Here is a 22,999-nt window from a genome sequence, read left to right as displayed (position 1 = left end):
TATAATTAAAATTTTCCTTTTTTTTTTACCACCTTCTTAGTCGTGACACTTTTTAAGCGTAGAAAAATGTGTTAGTTATTTTAAAATTATCTACAATTTACTATTTTCATTGTGGATTAGTTATAGTATATTATCAATAGCAAATATTTTTTTCTTAATTACATATTTCAGCTTTTGTTTTTTAAAGTATTAACTTCTTCAGAACTGTGATAAGAAATCTGTGATGAAGTGGTTCTCTCTTCACAGCCTATGGTATTATATATGACATGAGCCTTTCCAAAACCAGCAGCCCATTATTATGTGTGATTTCAGTTTGGAACATTTTATTTCAACGTTAGACGGTGCTCGATGTTCGTTATAATTTCGAATAATGTTTCAGAGATAGTTTATCTTCATGCATTTTCCGAGTATTTTTTTAAATATCATCCTGGATATTTAAACAAGTAAACAGCTGTACGTGTTTGGCTTTTTTGTGAGGATTGGGCTCGCGAATTATTAACTTCCAGGTGCTCATTTATATTTTGACAAAGTGGGGAAAAGAATGGAATGATTATTGGTTTATGTGGGTGCAGATTTGCAGTTTGGGGTGTAAAAAATAGTATTTTGTATACTTTGGGTGAATTTTGCAATTGTTTTCTTAAATTACATAAACATTTTATTACAAAACTATAAATTTCAGCATATTTAATTGTAGTAATGATGCATGAATTCTTAAATGAAATTAGGCTTAACGGAGAAAATTGCCTTATTCCATGTTCAACTATAATTTAGGAGTGTGGGAGTCTGGGGAAGCACTTATTTCTTCTTTTACTTATCCTGGTCAGGTTACCAAGACTTATTATTTAGTTCCACACATAAAAATCAAAATCTTGGCAGTAGCAATCTCACATTGCTTTTGAATTACGAACTAAAACTTAAACTAATTTACACACTTTTTTCAAAAACTTTCTCTCACTCCGCATATTTGGAATTAAGGGAATTTGCATGGAGGGAAAGATTATAGAAAAACTTACCCATGGTTGTTCAATTTCTCCCATATGTGTGACAAGCTATGGAGAAAACAAAAGTCAGATAAATACAAAGAGCAAGAGATAAAAATGTAATATTTATAGTAAACATTAAACGTATTAAAAATAAAATAATAAAAAATGCGAACAGGAAAAATATTAACTTTTTTCATCATTGCTGAAGTTAGTGCAGTTCCAATCATGACTGATTTCCTGCAAGCTCTAGATGCAAACATTTGATTGACACGAGAAGGACGAACCATTCGAATCTAAAAACACACAAAGTTTTACATGGCTATAGTTTGTTAGTATTGTAAAACAATCATTGAATCATATAAAACTGAAATAAATATGAAAATTTTAGATAAGATTTATAAGCCATAACAAATGTCACAAAACTTAAGGATATTTGAATTTTGCACTATTTGTGCAACAAAGGATTGCCAAAGGAAAAATTAGGCAGTAAAACAGCTGACAATTTAGATAATTGAAAATGCAGCACTACATGAAAGAACATGTTTTCTATTAGTATCAAGCTAATAGGCCAAGCCTTGACCCTTTTTTATAATAAAAAATCCGTACCACTATCTCGCAGCTTGCTAGTGGCCACTTAAAGAGTTTACGTTTTTCAGAGGGTATAAAAACATATCACTTTACCACAAGTGCCACCAACACCAGACTTCACCTGAACACATATTGGAGTGTTTGGGACTCATATGTGCAGAAATTCATTCATCTTTTCCTTTTTGTATATGAATTTTTGAATGTCAACCAGATTCTTAAATCTGACCCGACTCCAAGCAACAACATGCTTTCATTGTTGAGCATTGTAAAATCATTCCCTAGTCATATAATCTCACTTTTTAAAATTTTGTCTCACTAAAATATAATCTCACTTTTAAAGAATTGGCTACACAGATAAAGTAATTAAATATTGCATGAATTTTTCTCTGCAACTATTATTATTACTTTTTTAAACTTCAGGTTTATGCCAATGAGTCCCAAATTTTGTATTCTTTATAAAAGGAAGTTGAACCAGGATTAGAAGACAAGAAAATTTAGCCACTGGTCCAAATGACTTGAAACAAAAAATATTATTAGCACATGCACATTTTCACTGCTCCATCTACTTGTCTCTGTTAAGATTTTCTAAAAAGAAAAGTTAACGAAGAGAATTTAAAAGAAAAATTACAATACACAGAATTTGTAAAGTCAAAACTATAATAAAGTATGCTATTTTGTGACAAAAAATACAGACCAAAACATAAAACAAACATTTAATAAAGTAAAACAGCATAATATCCCTTTACATTGATTGCAGAAGACGGCTGATAATTATTTTGGTCTGAGTCAGAATTTAGGAGTCTTGGACCAACAGATTACCTTTAATTTTCAGCCCTATTGAATGCTGTTATCATTAAAAATTAGCCACATTTTCACAAAAGAGGTCAATGAAAACTTCTACAAAAGAGTGTGTAAAAGACAGCAAAGCCACAAAGTCAATTTACATGATATGCTATTCTATACATAACCCTACACGGTAAACTATGTGAATCAATAAATAAGAGTAGGGGAGAGTCAGGTAGCCCCGCCCACTTAAGGAGTATTGCTTATATTTCTGTATAACATTGAGTAATAATCAATATTTTTGTATGTTTCTATTGTTTTATCATCTAATTAAATAATGCAAAAAGAATAAACCAAAAAAGAATAGTTTAACTTAACAAAAATAGAAATTTAAAAAAACATGTTTTACAGCTCTTTTCAAAATGTGTCGGGTAGCTCCGCTCAGTTACAAAAATTATGTTTTTTGACTGTTTTTTCAGGTGTAAAATGAAAATGACCAATGTATTGACAATAGATAAACCTCATTTATTATTTTTATCACAAAATTCAACCGATTTTTCTTAATTTCATGACTACTGTATTCAACATATTTTCAAAACTATTGTTTACCATGTTACCAGCTGCATAAATACTTGAAACTTTGAAAATAATCTTTTTTTAATATAACAATTAATGTCCAATGAATCATTGACTTGAAGAAATATTCTATACATATGAAATTTACAGTGGGCGGGGGTACCCGACACTACTCTACTATTTATTAAAAACCTGTATTTTTTAAAAATTACTTCTTCATAAATTTCAAAACATTCTCTACAATGAAACGTAACTAGCAAAAAGTATGGGATTTATATAGTTACATGACTATGCTTTGAACAAAATTTTCATTTTATAATAAATACTTCTTTCAATATTGATGGGCATTAAGAAAATTGAATATGAAAATATTTTAACATTATAATTTTTTTTTAAAACTTAGCATTTTGATAAGTAATGAATATTTATTTTATTTTAAATAGTTATATTGAATTCTCTAAATAATTAACCCTTTCCTTCTCGCCCCCATAAAATTGACAGTAGTAATTTTCACCACTATTTCACATGCTCGTAATATTTCCGAGTCGGAGTGTTCAAAATAACAAGCCTAAAATATAAGAAGAATTTGTTTTTTATATCAATGATCATGTTTTTATCTCAATCTATACACCAGATGACAGTACCAGACTACTTTTAATGTGTTTAGAGATACAGGGGTGATTGCGAGCCCAAGTCAAAATTCCGGAAAATTTCTTGAGTTAAAAAAAAAAAGTTTAAATTGAAAAATTAGAAAAAAAATTAAACAATGTTTCTTTCCTTTTTCTCAATATTTCTTAGTTTACTTAAAATATATTTAAAATTCTACACAATTACCATTTACACATACCTAAGATGACCTGAAGAAGCAATTAAAATTAACAAATATGTCTTTCGTTCTTGAGTTTATGATTATAACAACTATTTACTGATAAAAAATTAATATTAATCATGAATATAAGCTTATAAAGCATCTCTCTGGCTCTCCCTTACAAACGAATAAAATAAACTGTGTTTTTTAAGTTCCACCTTTGAAAATGTGATTTCCGGAAACTTCTGTGATCAATGATTTTTTGAAACGTCTGGACCTTCGATCTCCGGAAACTTCCGGATCACTGTTAGCGAAAATTCCGGAAATCCGGATTTTTTCCGGAGCACAATCAGCCCTGGAGATAAACTAGATGTCAGCACTCATCATTATTTCAAGCTAAAAATTATCCCGAAAATTAAAACATATATTGTAGATACACTTAGATTTATGCAATTTTCTTGAATTACAAATAGGTACATTTATGACTATTTTCTTTAAAATTATGCGACCATTAAAGGGTTAGAAAATATTGAGCTCTGAATAAATAAAAAAATAATAAAGTAAATTTTAGTATTGAAAAACTTTAAACTAAAAATTATACACGAGGCTTAAAGCAGCAGTAATCCCTTTCAAATGCTCACAAAGAAGATAATTAACAGAATAAAACTTATTTTGATAATATATTTTCAGCAGGTGGATGGCCACTTTGATCAGCCCGTGAAGAGACTAAGGGTGTGCAGTAACTGTTCCACTGTGAAGTTCTCGACTTAACATGCAGGTCATCTGGCTAAAACGGAGGAGATATCTCCTCTGCAGAGGACCAAGACTGTGATGGAATGTCTTCGGATCATCTTTAGGGATGTTTCCCAGATTGCCTCCAATAGCTTATTATGCAGCTCTAGTGTAATCTAAATTAAGTACTACAACTACTACTACTATTAATCTAGAAAGGAGCTTTCTAATTCATTAAAGTTGTTTCATTAAATTTATTTTTTTCTACTTCAAGAAGAGGTGTAAATGACTTTGTGATGGTAGTTAGTCGAATAGATTAGAGACAATTGCTGATATTGGATGACGAGTATTCTAGTATTTTTTAAATTCCTTACATTCCACTGTTCTAAATATACTTTTTTTAAAATTTCCTGTCATAAAATTAGTAGACTATAGATTTGAATAACATTTTCAGATTATTGATAAACAAATCAGAAAATTTCAGAGGAAAAACATAAATACATACTGGATTATCCGTAAGCATAAATATCAATTCATCAACATCTACAAAAAAATAAGAAAATTTATGTAACGTATTAAAATAGTAATAAATAACTAATAGTTAACATATAAATAAAAAATATAATAATAGTTAGATATCATAATAGTAATATAACACATTAAAATAATCAACAAAATAAAACAGAAAAATTAAAAATAGATTTCCTTTTCTGTATATTTAGTACATTTCTTAAAATTTAAATTCTTTACTCTTATCTTCGCAATAATGCTGAAGATAATTCTTTTTAACATTGATACAACTTCAAAATTTGGTGATAGTTAAATTAACTTTTGTGTTTAAACATTTAAAACAGATAATAATGACTCAAATAGGATAAGACAGAAATTATAGACTTAATTTTTAAAATTTATATTACTTTTTAAAATTATATTTTTTAAAAAATATATATAATTCATTTATTTATTTATTTTCACAAAAAAACATAAGTGTCATATTAGATACATAGCATCAGAATCTGATAAAATATTATCTAGACTGAGAAAGGATATTGAGACTTTGAACTAAGGGAAGATTATTTGAGCAAGAAAAATTAAATTAAATTTTAAGCTGCAAAATACATAGTTAGTTGACCATCTTTATAGTACAAACTTTGAAACATAAGGCTTTGGGTAGTATAGAATTTTGTGTGACACAGACCACTTCACATATCATTCCACTCACTTATTAACACTGGGAGATAGTAGAAAAATCACTAACTAATTTATTAGAATTTTTCAAAGTATGGAATGACTCCCAGAAATCAAGCACAGAAGACAAAGACCAGCGTTGAAAGATGATAGCAGAAAAACACTCAAACCTATGATTAGAATTTCAACTATGTAGGGCAATGGACGATCCATAAATATCCTGATTTTGGATGCATCTTGCATGCTCTTTAAGAGGATGCAAGATGCGGCGCAAAATTTGAGGGTACATTTGTGCTCTGAATGTGAAGAAATGGTAAGAGTAACAATGACTCTCTGAAGGTCTAGCCAAATGCCTCGTAATCTAAAATAAAATAAACGTCCTCCTTTTGGGATATTTTGGTATAAGCAGGCCTTTTTATTGGTAAGTTTGTCTCATTTCTATTGCAGTAATTCTTTCTCTTTATGACGTCTCAGATAACATTAGCTACCTTATTATGCCTCAGAAAACACCCACACTTGTTTCTTATCTCTTTTCTTTTATTATTTTGTCTCAACTAGAGTCTTTGTTGATAAACCACTTTGCAGGTGTTTGTCTCTTTACTTCTCTAGTGTCATTTGGTGTTTTGACACTGAGAACGGTTCTTGCTTATAGAACCAAAACTATAGTATGTCCATTTCTGTACCTTTATTTGTGTGTTGTTTCATCTCATTTTCAAAAAGTGCATAGAAGAGGCGATTTTCTAAATTTATAGCTGACATTGAACAGCTGACTCAATTTTGGTTACGACTATTAAGGTTCAACTCCATAGCTTTGTAATTTTGAACCCAATTCAGAAGACAAAGGAACACCTGGTTTAAGTATAAGGAGAAATTTTGCTTTGTGGAGGACCTTTTGATGGAACTAACCCGTATTTGCGTTTCATGGAGAGGAAAATCACTAAAACTTCCCACGATTAGCCCCACAGCAAGGGGACTCGGATCCATCTACAATTGAGGGTATTTAATGCCAGCACTGTGGTCGGTGTGAGCTGGGTGTGGAATTCGTATCGACCAGCCATAGCTGGGATTTGAAACTGGTTCACCTTATTTGGAGGTGAGCATTCTATCCCCTGAGCCACCATGATTCAGAAGAGATGATGTGATGAAATATTTGTCAACATTTCATTGATTTTACAGCAAAGAGTTTTAAAGCTAAGATATGCACTGTGACAACTTTATATAAACAGCACTATAATGTTAAAATAAAAAGTTGAAATACCTTCTTTTCCAAATTTCCAACTCTGACTAACTGGTACAGATACCATTTGTACTTTTTCCCCTGTTGGATTTTCTTCATTTATTTCAAATTTAAACCCATTCTTTTCAAAAACATTTAGGTTATCCAGTAAAATAGCTTCAGATACAGCAGACAGATTCAAAGGTTGAGGTCTAAAATTATGAAAACATGTATCAATTGAATTTCCATTGACAGTTCTACTATTATAAGTATAATTTTAAAAATAAAATATTTGTAGGAAAATTTTTTTAAAAAAATAGCACATACTGAAATAATTGCTGTGTTTCTAAAATGGTTTCTTTTTGAAGCTGTTCAAAATTATACTTTTCATCAGTGGCATGCTGATCAATTATGAAGAGATCATCTAGCAAGCGTGTGATGATGAAACCTAGATTAAACTGTAATACAGATAGGACAATAATTTAACTAATGAATTTTTTAAACTTTAAAAAAAAAACATAAATTCAAATAATACAGATTGCTAATTCAGTTTAATGAAAAAATAATTGAGAAATTGAGACTTCCAAAGTTTTTTTTTTTTCATTTTAAAAATTTGATTTGAGTGAAGAATTATGTATAGGCAAGAAAGAGAAACTTGAAACTGTTATAACCGAGTGTATTCATGATGTCTGAAAACTAATAGAAATGACTAAAAAAAGCAGAGCTACAATTTTTTAAATGAAAAAACATCTAAAAAATAACAAAGGGTTTAAAGAAGACCAGGATGTGGAGTGTGGAGGAGCTCTCCGTTTCTTAGAAAATTATAGAATATATTGCTTTTGCATGAAAAAATAATCATTGGAATTCTGAACAATTTTCAAAAATCTCTCCTTACTTACTACAATGGAAATGCCTCACCTTGCTTTTCAAAATGCTAGTCCTCACATTTTAAGACAAACCAAAAATGGCTAAATGATAATGGAATAAACATTTTAGTAGGCCACATAACATAGTAGGCCGCTTCATTCTCTGATCTAGGGTCCCATAGAGAATTTCTAATAAAAAAATAAAATTTAAAAAGTAGAAAAAAAGACAGTTGAAGAATGGAAGGAAGATCTAAAAAAAAAAAAAAAAAATATGGCACAAAACAACTTTCAACACTCTCAAGCGTCTAGTACAATCTGTGTCAAGATCAGTGTATTCATTACAGAAAAAAAATGGGAGAAAATTTCTCACCCTTTCTCAAAAACAGGGTGAGATTTCAAAAAGTTAAGTGAGATTTTTAAAAATTAAAAAAAACACAAATAGACTTGAAAAAAAATTATTTCTTTAATTATAATACATTTTTCACATCTTTTAATTGAATAGTTTTGCTGCATCATCATATGGAAAATGTTCTATATCTACTTTTTCATTGGCTATTATATTTATTTGGCTGAAAAATATCCGAATTTGTTTCGTTTTGACCGTTTCTACTGACATTTGTTTCATTTTCATTTGTCCGTTACGGAGTAGAAGATGTCGCCTTAACAAGGTATTTGTCCATCTTACATTTATGCACAAAAAATTTAAACATCTTACTTGAATAAGCCTTACCTACGGTGAACACGTGGTTGCAGAGAAATGTGTTCTGAAAGGGGTTCGGGGGGGGGGGGTACTCTGCTGTTCGCACCGGTTCTGAACAATACTGATAAACAGGGAAGCTAGATAACAAGGACCGATGTTCAAAATAATGAAAGATCAGAGAAGAAAAGTGAAACGGATTTTATTCAAAATGGCAAAAGACGAATTTTTTCCCTAAATTCGTGCATTTTGAAATTGATTAACAGTGTGCGAACTTCTCGCATTAATCGTTTTTTATTGCGAGAAAATGAAAAAATAGGCGAGATTCTCGCGCTGTAGTGAAAACGCTGCAAGATGGCTTCAAAAGGTTACTGATGCTAAAGGAGAAAGCATTAACTGATTTATCTGCATAATGCTGAATAAATATATGTCCTTTTCTTTGTGCTGTAGGGGATTTCCCCAAGAAATTTCTTAATTTTACAACACAACATTTTTAGATACATAAAAGATAAATAGAGTTAGTTAAATATAGAACTTAGAAAGTAGCAAGTTTCTTATCAGAGAGTAAAAACTTTATATTCATAGTGAGTACTAATTTAGTATAGGTACAATATATTTGAGTACTAATTTTGAAAAACCCAGATCACAAAATTAACTTAAGTGATACTTACAGTATTTTATAACTTTTAATATATCATCAGTTTATTTATTTTATAAAATTTAAAATTGTGTTTAATAGTGTTATAAAATAATTACAAGGACCTGACAATATTGCAATTTCAAGATAGGAGTTTTCATAAATTTTAATCTATCCCTGTTATCACCAAGGCAGGCTATTGAGGATCAACTAGCCATTTTTAATCATGAGTAAAAAATGGCAATCACCACCCTCAAATCCAAGGCTGGCTCCAGACTTCAATGTCAAATCCGTCTTTGTAGAGTAGAGGCCAGTTTAAATTTTCAGTTTCGTTTGGTTTTTGATTTATCGTAAGCGAAACAGGACTGATTGTGATGTATCATATTTGGATGAAATATATTAATTAATATAAATCAGGCTCAATATTTTTTTTAATATTTATATGATTGGCTCAATTTATTATAATTTTTTATTGTGTGTCTGTTTCTGGGTACATCTTTTAAAATAAGTAGCTTCGCTTATCATCTTGATTATCCACATATCATTAAGTGAGAAAATAAATTAAAAATTTTTTTTTTATTTGATCATGTAAATAAAGTTATTCCCCTCTTTCTCTCCCTCTCTTTTTTAAAAATAAGAAAAAAAATTCTCTCTCACGATCTGAAATTTTTTTCTCTTTATACCATTACACCAGACATGTATATACAGGAATATTTTATAATAAGTATTAAGGCATAAACGTTTATTTTTAAAGGTAAAAATGAAGTAGAAAAAAGTTTCAACTAGAGATGAATTAAAAAAATAACTTTCATTAAATTGAAAAAAAAAATTCATCATATTTACCCTCTGTCCAATGTAAAGTAACAAAATTTTTTTTTGAAATGTAATTAAAAAAGCTGCAATCTAAGTTTTCAGAAATTGCGTTATTTGAAATAATAAAAAAATTTGTACAAGACTTAATTTGCGAAAAGTTTTAATATTTAAAAGTTAAAACATTTAATACATTAACATCAGCTTTAAAAATATTTTTTATAAAGTTTATAAGTCACTTAAATACAACTGTTTTTTGTTTCCTTTTATTTTTTTTTATTTAAAGCAGAAAGTGTAGTTCACATAATGTATGCCAAATGTATACTTATTAGCTTGCTAAGACCATTATGCAGGAAAACTAAAAACTTTATGTCATTAAAGACAAAACTTTTTTTCTCACAATTATAGTCTCAACAAGTTTAGTATTGAAATTAAAAATGCGATTCTTGAAAAATAACTTTTCACAACACCTTAACAAATTTTAATCATAAAATCTTCTTGACAAATTTTAGGAAGTGAAGATACTTCTATATGGAATAAAAATCAATGTATTATTGTTTATTACAAACTTTAGTGACTGTCTACTGTTGGTTAATTTTTTAATTTGTTTTTAAAACAGTAACCCTTTAATCATTTAGCTTATTCTATTTTTTAAATAATAGCAAAACTACTTTTAATATTAATTGTCTACTAACCATTTGAACAGTTTTCAAGATTTTTCTCCTCTCTACCAAAAATATGGTAAGAAAATAGTAATTTTAACAATTTTTGCTGATAGAGTTTTTCATACAAATGAAATGCTTCGGATTTTAAAAAAATTCAATTGATTCATTAATGTAAAAAGGTTGGTTAAGACTTACCTTAAAAGTCTGAAAATCATCAAATAATCTGAATTCCTTCCAGATGTTCAAAAATTAGAACAGATTCAAATCATAAAAAAATTATTACGCTGCATTGAATTCATCTGTTACTTTTTTTGAGTAAAGCAATCTCTTTTCGTTATTGTGATAAGTGTAAGCTTTCGTATAATTATTTTCAAGGAATTTGCAAGTAACACAGGTCAACAATATTTGCAAATTACACAATTTGATTTTAAATTGGGGGGGGGGGGGGGGAGAGGTCCAATGCTTGCAGACAAGAAGAGCAAAAAAGAAACTAAACTTCTTTGTAGATAGGTTGCCATCTGGAATTTTTCAAAGTGCATAAAAATAAGAGAGTTAAGCAAACCAATCATAGAAACTCTAACAAATAATGCCGTTGCATATATGCAAAGAAAAGCAGAAGTGAGTGAGATGGTGATTACTAAAAGCAAAAGAGGTGCACAACAAGGACTGCCCCTAAGGTTTTTCTACGATGAGGATAAGGTTTTTCTATATCAGGGTAAGCTTTATTCTTTGCATAAGTTTTAAGTGATATATTGATTAATATGAAAACTTATTATAACGAAGGTTTATAGTGCTTAAATTTTTATTCAATATATACAGTGGATTTATTAGTGGACAATCAGAAATAATAAACAAAAAAACAACTAATTTCGTAAATAAGTATACTAAAATAAAAAACAAAAACCCTAACTATTACTTGGCGAAATTGCATCAATCACTTTCTGTTAATTCTACATTAAATAATTGGAAGCAACTCGTTTTTGATACTAATTTTTATGCCATAAGAAAGCTTTGTGTGTAATGTATTTTTATGCTATAACAGAGTTGGGACCAAAGAGAGAGTTGAGAGTTAAAAACCACAGAGTTAACTACAATAAATAAAAAACACTTATACTTTTATTATATTAGTTTTGGAACATTTCACCACATTTAAAAAAAGCAATAGAAACATTTTATAATAAATATATTCTTTTTAATTCAGCAAACACTGTATACCATTAATGATTTGAATAAATTAACAAGTTAAATGAATAAAAATAGACTTACTTGTCCGATAATATCCATTTTAGAAAAACTATCTTTGCTAAATTGAAAAAAAAAACAACTTTATTTTTGAATTTACTAATAATGAATAAAATGTCAAAAATTTTCTTAAATAGAACACTATAAGCAAAATAGAGACAGTAAATAATATATTTTTTGAATATTTTTATCATAAATAAATTAAAATGGTAATAGAACAGCACTTATGTATAACACAGAAAAAAATGGTAAAATTGCAAAAATTTAGCATACTTTCAAACAATAATTAACCTGAAGAAAAAAAATTTTAGTAAATAATTTATGTTAGATGCATTATTTGTTCAAGGTTTCTTTCTTAATTTTTAAAATAATAGCAATGTTACATACTCCTGTTCAAAGTTGGTTTTTGACTTGAAAAAGTCCAAAGATGAACACAGAAACCTCATAAAAACTACTTTTTTTAGAAAAAAATGTATTTATATCCGGCAATAGAAGATACCCTGTTTGATCAAAGGAAAAGGCTTTAATTTAGAAAACAGGGAGTGCTCTGTTTGCTTAAATTTTTGCATGTTCTAGAAGGTTGCATTACAAGTGTCATTTATCATAATTATTGGCACTTATCAATAAAACAAGGCTTGAACTGTACTTCTATTAATATAAATTTTTTCATTAAATTGAGTCATTAAAATGATACATTGTTACAAAAAGTTTTACTATGGCATCATTTATGAGTTAAATTATACATTTTGTTAAGTAATGTGTAATTTCTAAAGTTTAGAATGAAACGATATACAATGTTTGAATTATATATAGAAGCAAAATATAAAAACAAGAGAAAGGCAAATGAAATTAGGCTGATTAAAAAATTACCTTATTGTTACAAAAAGTTTTACTATAGCATCAAAATTTATAAGTTAAATTAAATATTAGAAAAAAGGCAAATGAAATCAGGTTGATAAAAAAAATACCTAATTTCTTTTTTAAGTTCTTCTTCAGCTTTTTGGTTATCATTTGGTTGAATCTTAGAGCGAAATTTTCGAAATCCACAACTGTTTTCACTCTCTTCATTATCTACAAATTTAAATCAAAAGAAATAGATAAATTTTATATGTTACACAAAAAGAAATATGAATTTGTTTACAAAGATGTACAGAATGTTCAAATAATAAAATGCCCAGAATGTTTCAGTTACAAAAACACAGTTTAATTTAGGCTATTTACACAAAAAAATTAAACTTCAAATTAATGGTAAACTAACCAAGTTTATCCTATAAAATATGTGTACCATCAGTTATACTGCATACATAAAATCCAAATCCTATTCATCCCACATTTTGGTTCATAAAGTTAGTTTCTTAAATTCTGTCTCTTAACTCAGGCAAATAATTAGACAATAGTGGTGAAGTAGTATTTTATCTATGTCACATTAGAGCTGCAGGCACAAGGAGTGAAGGTCTGTAAAACATCCCAGATGATGATTCGAAGACATGATATTACAATTTTGATCCCTTGCAGAGGGGAAAGCTACAAACTTTGGTAATTTGACAATCTGTGCACTAAGTCAAGCATTTTAAGGTAGAACAGATTAACACGGACAGAAACTACACAAAATCAACAAAATTCAGCAACATTTATGCAAAATGTTCATTGAAAATGTCAAAATAAATAAAAATACATAAATAAAAAATTGCCAGAAAAAGCACATAGACAATCTTTGCATAACTCTACACCATAATCTTAACGAGTGATAAAAAATTTACTACTTTTAGATCTAGATTTTTTTCTTTGTAGCTTCTTGGTGGATTTTGGGACACTTTATACTTTATCTGAGAACTCAGTATCTTACAAAGACAATGTTTACCTGTAATGGCACTTACTAAAGAAAAAAAAGTAGTAAAAAAATCAAACACAACTCACTGCTGCGTGGATTTGGGACACCTAACAGTTTTCCTAAGAATTCGAGATCTAACAAGAAAAGGAAATGTTTAGCTGCAATGACATTTACGAATAAAAAATTAAATAAAACTCACTTGTAGAAATATTTTTCTGAGTGAGCATATTCATATGGAAAAATATAGTTCGATATTTCTTCTTCCTCAATGAAGGTTCATCAAATGTTAAATCACTTTCTAATCGCTGTTCTTTTTTACTTTCAGAGTCATCACATTTTAAACTTGATTGTTCAGTTTCTTCAGAACAAGATGAAATGAACTCTGGAGCTTGAACTTCAATATATGTGCATTCTTTGTCCAAATAATTCACTATATTTTCATTTACATGAGATTTTTTAAAGTTACGTCTTTGTCTGAAAGAATCAAAGTCTGAACTTAGAGAAGAGTCTTTTCTGGCTTTGTCAAAAATGGCTCTCAATTTATCTTTACCAGTCTTTCTTGGAGACAGTTTTTTGAATACTTTGTCCTCATTGAAAGGCAATGTTAATGTAAAATTCACAATGGTGTTTAGTCTTGCCGAGTTTTCCAAAGAGTTTTGAATACTGTCTTGAGAAGATAAATTATTTGAACTTGAAGTTTGACTTGAAGATAATGACTCCTAGAATCATAATGCCCTGATTAGTAATGAGAATAGCTTGATACATTGCAACTTTAAAACAAATTCAATCATAGGTTTCATACAGCAACAATTATTTATTCGCAGTTAATAGATACTAATTTTTATAATCATGCTAACATAAACTAAATTCTTATCTAAATAGAAAGGCATTAAAAAAATTATTATAAAATTTGCAACTAAAAATAATACAATACTTAACAACAATAACTTAAAATTTTTAAAATTTATATTTTTCTAATTCGTAGTTGAATAAATAAAACATTTGTATTAAGGATATCCCTAAGTCAGATTCTGTTACCCTATATTAATCCATGTTTAGAGATGTCAACTTGTGAACAGCAATTCCATATTTATTTAACTTATTAGTTAGTAATTATGAATATATTTTACTGCATTTTGTTCATTAAAATGTTTTTTTTATGGAGTTAAGTTATAAATTTTAATTTTAAGTATTTTTAAAACTTATTAGTAGCAACTACTGTAAAAACTTGACAAAATTTGGAAACTAAGCTGCATAAAAGATGTTTTAATAAATAAAATAAAACAAAAACATCCCAAAATACTAATAATTTAATAATTAAGAAATAGTTATTCTTAAAGTTCTCTAAGAGAAGTTGGAATTAACTCCAGGGCATCCTGAGGATAAATTTAAAAACATAATGACCATGTCTAGGACTTTGATGACCTGAAAGTTCTAAAAAAGGCATCTATCATTAACATCCCAGTCTTGATAATAACCGTTAATTATTTTGGGCCACATCAAAAATTCTGACTTAAATTTTATTATCTAAAGTAGTATATGGATTAAGAATTTTACGACCAGCAAACTCATGCAAGCAGCAACCATCATGCAAACCAGCAACTTCTCTTCTTCATGTAACCAGAAATTGAGGTTGGTTTCTTTAGAAAAGTCTTCTGTGAAAATGATGTTTGCTAATCTTTAGAACTGTTGACAAAAGTTACAAAATATGGAGATGAATTGTTACTAAAATAAATTCTTCACTTAGGACGATAAATTTATAAAACATTTTAGTCATATATGGAATTTATGCGTTAACTTTGCTGAAATCATATTTTTAGATGCTTTGAACAAACTACTTTTAAAGTAGAAACCTAAAAAATTTAGTCACTGGTTCAAATGACCAGAAACTAAAAGATACTAGTCAGTAAACATTTTAAATGTCTTTACAAGTTTTTTTTTTTACAAGTCTCTAATAGTTAATTAGGGAATTTAAATAAAAATTATAATACAAGAAATGTCCAATCATATTCTTAAATAAAAATCTTTCAAAAATCAGTTTGAAGATAAAATATAACAAAATCAATACAGAAAGAATCTAAGTAAAAACTGGGAAACTGCAAAAGCAGCATAAGCTTATAATTTATCTTAAAAACAAGCATGAAAGCAGTACAGTACTTCAGTTAGTGTTGATCTTTTATAGACAATGAATTATGATTTTATCCATGTCAATGATAAACCTTTTAAAATTGTGTAGCAATTAAGAAATGAAATAAGTTTGAATATTTAATAAAATTTAAATGCTTATTAAGTATTAAGCACAGTTTTTTATTAATCTTACCAGAAGTAAGATCAGAGAAATGAGAGCATCAAAGGCTATAAATATCCACACCATTAACCAGTGATTTTGTTCTATATCATATCAAATAGATCAAAAATCTAAAGGTGGACACGAAAAAAAGTTATGATGCATCCTTGGAGTGCATTATTCTTCGTTGCAGAAGATAAAAAGAAAAACTCAAAATTGTAATAATTTTGAATTCAATTGATATAGAAATTTTGTTTTTAATCCTTTTGTGAATTATTATTACTGAATCAATTACTTATAAGCCTTTTCCCCCTTAATCATAAATATTTATTTTTATGTATATCTTTAAAGTAGAGATTTGTTTCGTTAACTAGGACCTTCTTTTAGTAAAAAAAAAACAAACAAAAAAAAACACAGAAATTCAGAAGTCATGGATCCTAAGGACACCTAGTTTCCAAATCCAAATGGCTTAGATAATTAAAAAATAAGTATGCTGAAACAGTTTCCCAATAATTCTTTTAAACAAATTTAAAAATACTTTAGCTATAAAGCAAAACTTTGAAAAGTTAAGTAAGGTGATCTCATTAACATATACAAATTTTTGTGTTGTTTTTAATAATAAACTATTTCACAAGAATGAGATTTTTTGAATAATTAAAAAACACTACTCAAATAGAGGAAACTCACATGAGAAGCGCTTTGACTACAGGATGGTGTAGATTCTGCATCAGTGGATTCTGATTCAGGATTATTATGATTAACATCTAATTTCTGACCTATATTGTGTAAAAAGAATTTAATTTTGAATATAAAAAACAAAGTTTTTATAACTGAATCAAACAAAATGAGCAAACACAATACGACAATGACACAATGAGCTTTCAGTTTTGTAGTTTTGACCAATGAAAAAAAAAATTATAAACAGAGCACTAAACAATATTTCCTAGCAAAAAATAGGAGGAGGAAGAACTTATCTTTTAAAAATTTTTTAGCTGGGTAAATTATTTATTAAGTTCTCCTAAATTCAATTCATTTTATTAAAAAGAAAAGACTTTCTTTTGAAACTTTCTCATTGTTGACCTTGGCTGTTGTGGGAATGTTTTACTTCATAGCTTTATAATACATATAACACTAAACTAAACTTAGTGGCGCTACAGCCCATAGATAGCCAAGTCGTACTGTGCCCATCTCTGTTTTCTTGACCTTGGCCTCAGGGGTGCAGGAGCAGATGTTCCAAATGGATGGTCAGTCGAACCCGAAATAGTGTTTAGTCCCTAAGCATGCTTGGTACTAATTTCATTGACCCACTAAAGGGATAATAGGCTGAATCAACCTTGCTCAATCAGAGGAATTTAATATGTATGCTGACTCAATATTTTTTTTTAACTTTGATGAAAAATAAAAACCTATATACATTAGATTGATAAGTACTAGTGCTTGTACATATCATAACAACAAGTAAAGTATTTTTGTGAAAAAAGAAAAAAAAAAATCAATTTTGAATGTTTTTTTATTTTTTGCTAATTAGATTTGCAAATACAGTGTACGATCCTCAAAGATCCGGATTTAGAGAAGCCAATAGAGATGGCAAAGTTACAGGTTCAAAACAATAAAAACATGTATTTGATCTTTGGATTGCCCCACGGTTATTAAAATCGGTATTGTTTTAAATTTAATATATCATACACAAATTTTTGCATCTTGCTTTTATTTAAAATTCATTTAGTTAACTTTTTTCTGGTCACAATCTGAAAAAATTGTGTGTAGTTTAGAATTTCAAGTTCACAGTGATTTTATTTTGATGTTTTAAATGTAAATAATATGAAAGGTGTAAAAAAAACATTTTCTACTGGGATGCTTACAAGCGATGCAATTTAGCTAACTAATTTTTTGATGTGCTTTTGAATGTGAAATACAATAACACAAGAAACAACGAAGTACAATCATTTTAAAACAGCTTTTTTTTTACTCATTTATTTCATTTTTTTATAGCTTTGATGAACTGTAAAAATGTACAGAATCAAGTATTTTTAAAAAGCATGTTTTTATTTTATAATTGTTTTAAACATTTATTTCGCAATAATTCCTATAAATATGATATAAGTGAATACAAGGAATTAATACTAACTTTTAAATACACGAGGTGTTAATGGATCTTCATCTTCATCACTTTCAATGGTAGGAACATGAAATTTTCTTTTTAAAGAATTTTCAATGGCTGACTTTAAAATAAATAATTAAGAAATTAATAATAAATTTTATACAATTTTTTAAGACACTTAAAAAAAGAAAAGAAAAAAAAAGGAATGAAGATTTTTTTTCCCTACAGAGAGGTTACAAACAAAACTTCTATGTCTTAACTATTAACGCCTTAACTATTTCCCCATTTTATCACATTTTCTTTATTTTTGCAACTTGTGGCATAATTTTTGTTAATTATTTAGTCATATCTTATTCTTATACATCAAATATGCTACAAAACACTAATACTCTTCCCATTATGGTTGAAAATAAAACTGTTTTGAAAAAACAAAACAAATTATAATAAGATAACTTTTTTAGACTTTCGGGTATTTCAAATATAAATTAACTCTTTCTCCCTGACTTTTTGAGTATTTTAATGAAATTCCCCGAGATATTCTCGATTTTTATAGATTGATAAAAATACCTGACTTTTATCTACTTGCTGGCCGCCCTGTTTTAATAATGAACTTAAATATTTTATGTTATTTAAGTGAAATTTTTAACACCTGCATTATTGGCTTCCTGACATTTAAAATTTCATCCTCTTTAATTTCAATTAAGAATAATCAAAGTAAATATATCAAGGCAGAGCATTTATACAATATATTAAAAAAATTGTTTTTAGGATATATTATTGACTGAAAATAGCAAAAAAATGAACCAAAACTAAATAGAGATATACAATCCATGTAGTTACTTAATACATCAAAAGGAAAATTGATTAACCAAATTTAATTAGAATAAATAACATTCTGAAATTACACAAAACAAAATTATATAAAAATTCATTACACAAAATGTAATAAAATACTTATAATTATCTGAAGGGAGAGATTAAAAAGGCATATCTATTCTTAGAAAACCATACTTACTGCTTTTGGAGTTTTAATGGTTGTAACTGGTGATTCTGGTGAAGTCTCTTCTACAAAAGATTAATAATTCAGTTTGAAATAGTCATTAAATAATCAAAACACAACATTTAAAACATTTTCCGCTGTCCATTTTGGATCAACTGAAAATAACAATCAATGTTATTTTTTGTAAATGATTTTTTACTTTACAAATAAATAGCTGATGCACGACAAGGCCTCTTTTTCCCTTCTAATTTTTGATCATAAATAAAAAAGTCAAGCAATTTAGTGTAATAATTCAAATTTTTATTTTTAATAATTTCCTAGCATTTTGAAATATTGAATATTGGTACTGTTGCAACTGTTTTATATAATCATTGGTAATTTGAATTAGTCGTTTCTTGCCATGAAACTTCCAACAAAAACAGAATCCTTCATATAGGATAGCTTTAAAAATTCGACGGTTATCAGACAATTACAGGCTTATATTGGAACCAAAACAATTCACTGAAATTTACTAAAATTTAAGAGAGAGTCATTGAGTTAGAGTTCCAGAAATGTCGGCAGAAATTTTTTACATCTGTTTTCTAACAAATCCTCTGCTCTCATGGGTTGAATAACAATATTAGATTCACCACATTCACTTTAATGACTAATTACTTTTCATTACTACTAATAGAAAGATAGAGTTTGGGATTTGTTAGAATTCGGAAGGGTAAGTTGCAAATGTGTAGAGGTAGAAGTATTTTCTTCCAACAGAAATAAGAAGCACTTAATTTGTTTAGTTTACAAATAATCAACAAAGATTTGCTTTACAAAGATGATGAACAACAACAAAGATGATGAATGAGAGACGAAAATATTATCATCCAACAACGTACAGTTAAGATGGAATTAACACGAATGGAAAGCATCAAAGAGTCATAACTAAAATTCGAATGTCGTTATAACATCAAAACAAAAATATCAGAATTTCTTTTAAAAAAAATAATTATAAGGGCTGAAAAAAAATAAAAATAACTGCCGAAAAAACTATTACCAAACGATGTAAAGCTATAATGGAGAGATCACGAATTGAACAATTCGAAAAAAGGGATGGCCCAAATTCGAAATTCGCATATTGTAGCAAAATATTAAATATAAAGGAATTAATTTGGCAAACCACAAGAAAGCAATAAAAAAAAAACCAGAAAAACATGTAGACTTACAAAAAAAAACTGAATTGTTTTTTATTAATTGAGAAATTTCAAGAAAAATAAATTTCCATTTTTCACAAATATGGACCCAAGAGCCCTGGTGGCTAAGGGGATAGAGCACTCGCCTTCCAATCCCCAGACTTTCCGAGAAATCTTAAAAACAAGTTTAATTAAATTCATTTATTAAGTCTTGGTGGTAGAGGATTAAGGAAATTTACAATAAAAAACTTTAATGATTTGTAAGATTATAAAACATTATTTGTCCCAATAAACTTCTTAATCAAGAGTAAGAATAGACGATCTGAAATCCACCTGCCCTTCTATTTACTATGGAGTTTAGCAACTATTATTTTCCAGTTGAGAGATTTTTAAGTCACTAAAACGGTTTTGTGAAATTTGGCTCCATCTGAAATGTGGCCCTAAAAATAAAACCGGGGCCTAAGAGAAATGTTGGTACAAAGAGCGCATACTTGGACCTCGCTAAATCCAACCCCATGACTTTTCCAGATTTTGGTTTAAAAATATTAAAATTCCCGACTTTCCCCCCGATTGTTTGGACAATTTCCAAATTTACTGATTTTCTAGGGAGTATTGCAACCCTGATATCGGATTAATGTAATCAGTTATTGACAACATTTAACATTTATTATCATAAGCAACATTTATTACCTGAAAAGATTTGAGAAAATGAAAAATATATTACTATACTTTACACTACTAGCATCATAAGAACTCAATAAAGTTCCCATGATTGTGTATCATTATTTAAATAAATTACTTTTGTACAATACATTTTTAAATAAATATCAATACATTTAAAGAAACAATAATACATAATCAGTATATCAATAGAATACAATATATTTTAATTTTGGGAATATTAGATCATTTTATAGAGAAACAACTTATCTTAAAACTTAAAGGTAGTTAATCTTAATATAAATTTAAAAAAAAATTTTTTTCAGCAAATAATAGTTTAAGCAGCTATCTAGTGGAAGAATTTCTAATAATTAAAGAACTTAGTGGAAGAAGGTTCTAAATAACATTTTAGTGAATTTAGATACACCAATTTTAGAAAATTTAGCAACAGCAGGGATTTGTTTACAAAACATTCTATCCGGTTAAAATCATCTTATTTAACGGCATGAGGGGAATAAAATTAAGTTCAAAACAAACAGTAAATTATAACTTTAAGCCTAAAATTTCACAATTTTTTAGAATGTTGCTCACTTTTGTGCACCTTCAGTCACTAAGTTATTCAATTAATTGGTGAAATTAAGCCACACGAAAAAAAAATGAGACAAACCTGAATCTTTCTTAACTGGTATAAATGTCAGAGGTGACATTGTGATTTGAGCAGGTTGAGATCCATACATTCCTAAGAGTGTAGACTACATAGTTCAGAAAATAAGGAAATGGAATTTGTAACTTACAAATAAATTTAAATGAAAAAAATAACTGAGAACAGTTTGAATTTGTGACAAACTTGTCACTTTTGCTATTGTACAGTGCTTAAAACAGAAAAAAAATTAAAAAAGAAACAAAATATGTGCATAATTTATTGGACAGGCAAGAAAGTAATTTTCAAATTAAAGATGACGAAACAGAGGAACTTTAATGAAACGTAAAATTAAATGAATCACCAAAGGTTACTGACATTGTTTGAAATAGCTGTTTTTTTTTGCATAAACACATGCTATATACAGCTTTTGAAATGTCCTTCCAGTTATTATTTGACTTAATTTTTAAAAAAAACCTTCAATTGAAATACTTGATTTTTAATATCACAAAAATTTCATCGCCTCCCTTTGAGTTTGCAATATTGAGGTTTGACTGCATGCATTGAAAGTTACAGACATGATATAGATAATAATATAAAAACATGTAAAAAGAACTTAAAAATTCATTTCTTTTAATTTTAAACAATATTAAAATTTTTACAACAACAAATAGAACTTTGGTACAAAATAGTGTACATTGTTAAATTGTTCTCATTCACATTTTGCCATTCATTACAGAAGACATTTTTATACTTTGAAAACAGCTTTTATGTATCAGTGCTATTTGCAGGCACTGACAAATATTGAATAGCTACTTTTGAAAATTCATGATAAAGTAATGCCCAAGAATTTCATAATTGAATTATTTCACTCCCTCAGCTAGCAATTTATTCATTCAATCGAACCAATTAAATTAGCTAATTATAATAGAACTAATTAAATAAAATTGAACTTATTAATTAGCATTAAATTTACACATCAAACATCATTTTGCTTTTCAACCTATTTATCGGAATGTTTCACATTAATAATTTTGAAGTTTCAGAAATGTACTACTTGTCATTAAAATGTAAGCAATGCAATTAAAGTGCCAAAAAATACCAAATTTAAACAATTTCAATGGAAGTAGTATTTTAAAATATTTGCAGATTTCAGAAAGGAAAAAAAAATATTATTCACAGAAATTCACTCTGCTACAACATAGCTACCCTAGTTATGGTGCACTGTTAAGCAAATATGAAATTTTAATGAATATCATATCTTAATAGCTGAAGAGTCTAACTTTAATAATGATAATTATAATATTTTATGTTACCAAATCAGACATAAAAACATGTTTTTATCTAAATAGACATAAAATTTTTTGATACATTAAGATGCTTGACTCTCAAAAAATATGGGATTAATAGTTTAGCCAAGACAACAGTAAAATACTTAATCATCTTAATGCTAATTTCCCTTTTTGCATATTTAACCATACCTTTAGAAGTATTAAAGCGAATCAAAAAATTTTGTAAGC

At 28.0% G+C, this 22,999-nt stretch overlaps 1 protein-coding gene across 5 annotated transcripts in view; it reads right to left on the bottom strand.

Moving 5' to 3' along the window:
• The window catches only part of Pms2 (mismatch repair endonuclease PMS2), a 40,728-nt gene that overhangs the window by 390 nt on the left and 17,339 nt on the right, over positions 1–22,999 (bottom strand). For all 5 annotated transcript variants that reach the window (XM_043050209.3, XM_043050210.3, XM_043050208.3 and 2 more), the window contains 12 exons: positions 21,507–21,591; positions 19,026–19,075; positions 18,038–18,131; positions 16,597–16,685; positions 13,822–14,341; positions 12,760–12,862; positions 11,816–11,852; positions 7,202–7,332; positions 6,917–7,086; positions 4,976–5,013; positions 1,172–1,276; positions 1,014–1,049 (listed from right to left, as the gene is read on the bottom strand). In XM_043050209.3, coding sequence (XP_042906143.2) covers positions 1,014–1,049; positions 1,172–1,276; positions 4,976–5,013; positions 6,917–7,086; positions 7,202–7,332; positions 11,816–11,852; positions 12,760–12,862; positions 13,822–14,341; positions 16,597–16,685; positions 18,038–18,131; positions 19,026–19,075; positions 21,507–21,591 — 1,458 coding nt within the window. The remainder of the gene's footprint in view (positions 1–1,013; positions 1,050–1,171; positions 1,277–4,975; positions 5,014–6,916; positions 7,087–7,201; positions 7,333–11,815; positions 11,853–12,759; positions 12,863–13,821; positions 14,342–16,596; positions 16,686–18,037; positions 18,132–19,025; positions 19,076–21,506; positions 21,592–22,999) is intronic.

The sequence above is a fragment of the Parasteatoda tepidariorum genome, chromosome 5, assembly GCF_982258835.1.
Source record: "Parasteatoda tepidariorum strain Cologne lab strain chromosome 5, Ptep-v5.0, whole genome shotgun sequence".
In the NCBI taxonomy this organism is placed as follows: Eukaryota; Metazoa; Arthropoda; class Arachnida; order Araneae; family Theridiidae; genus Parasteatoda; species Parasteatoda tepidariorum.
This window is presented reverse-complemented; position numbering and strand designations above follow the sequence as displayed.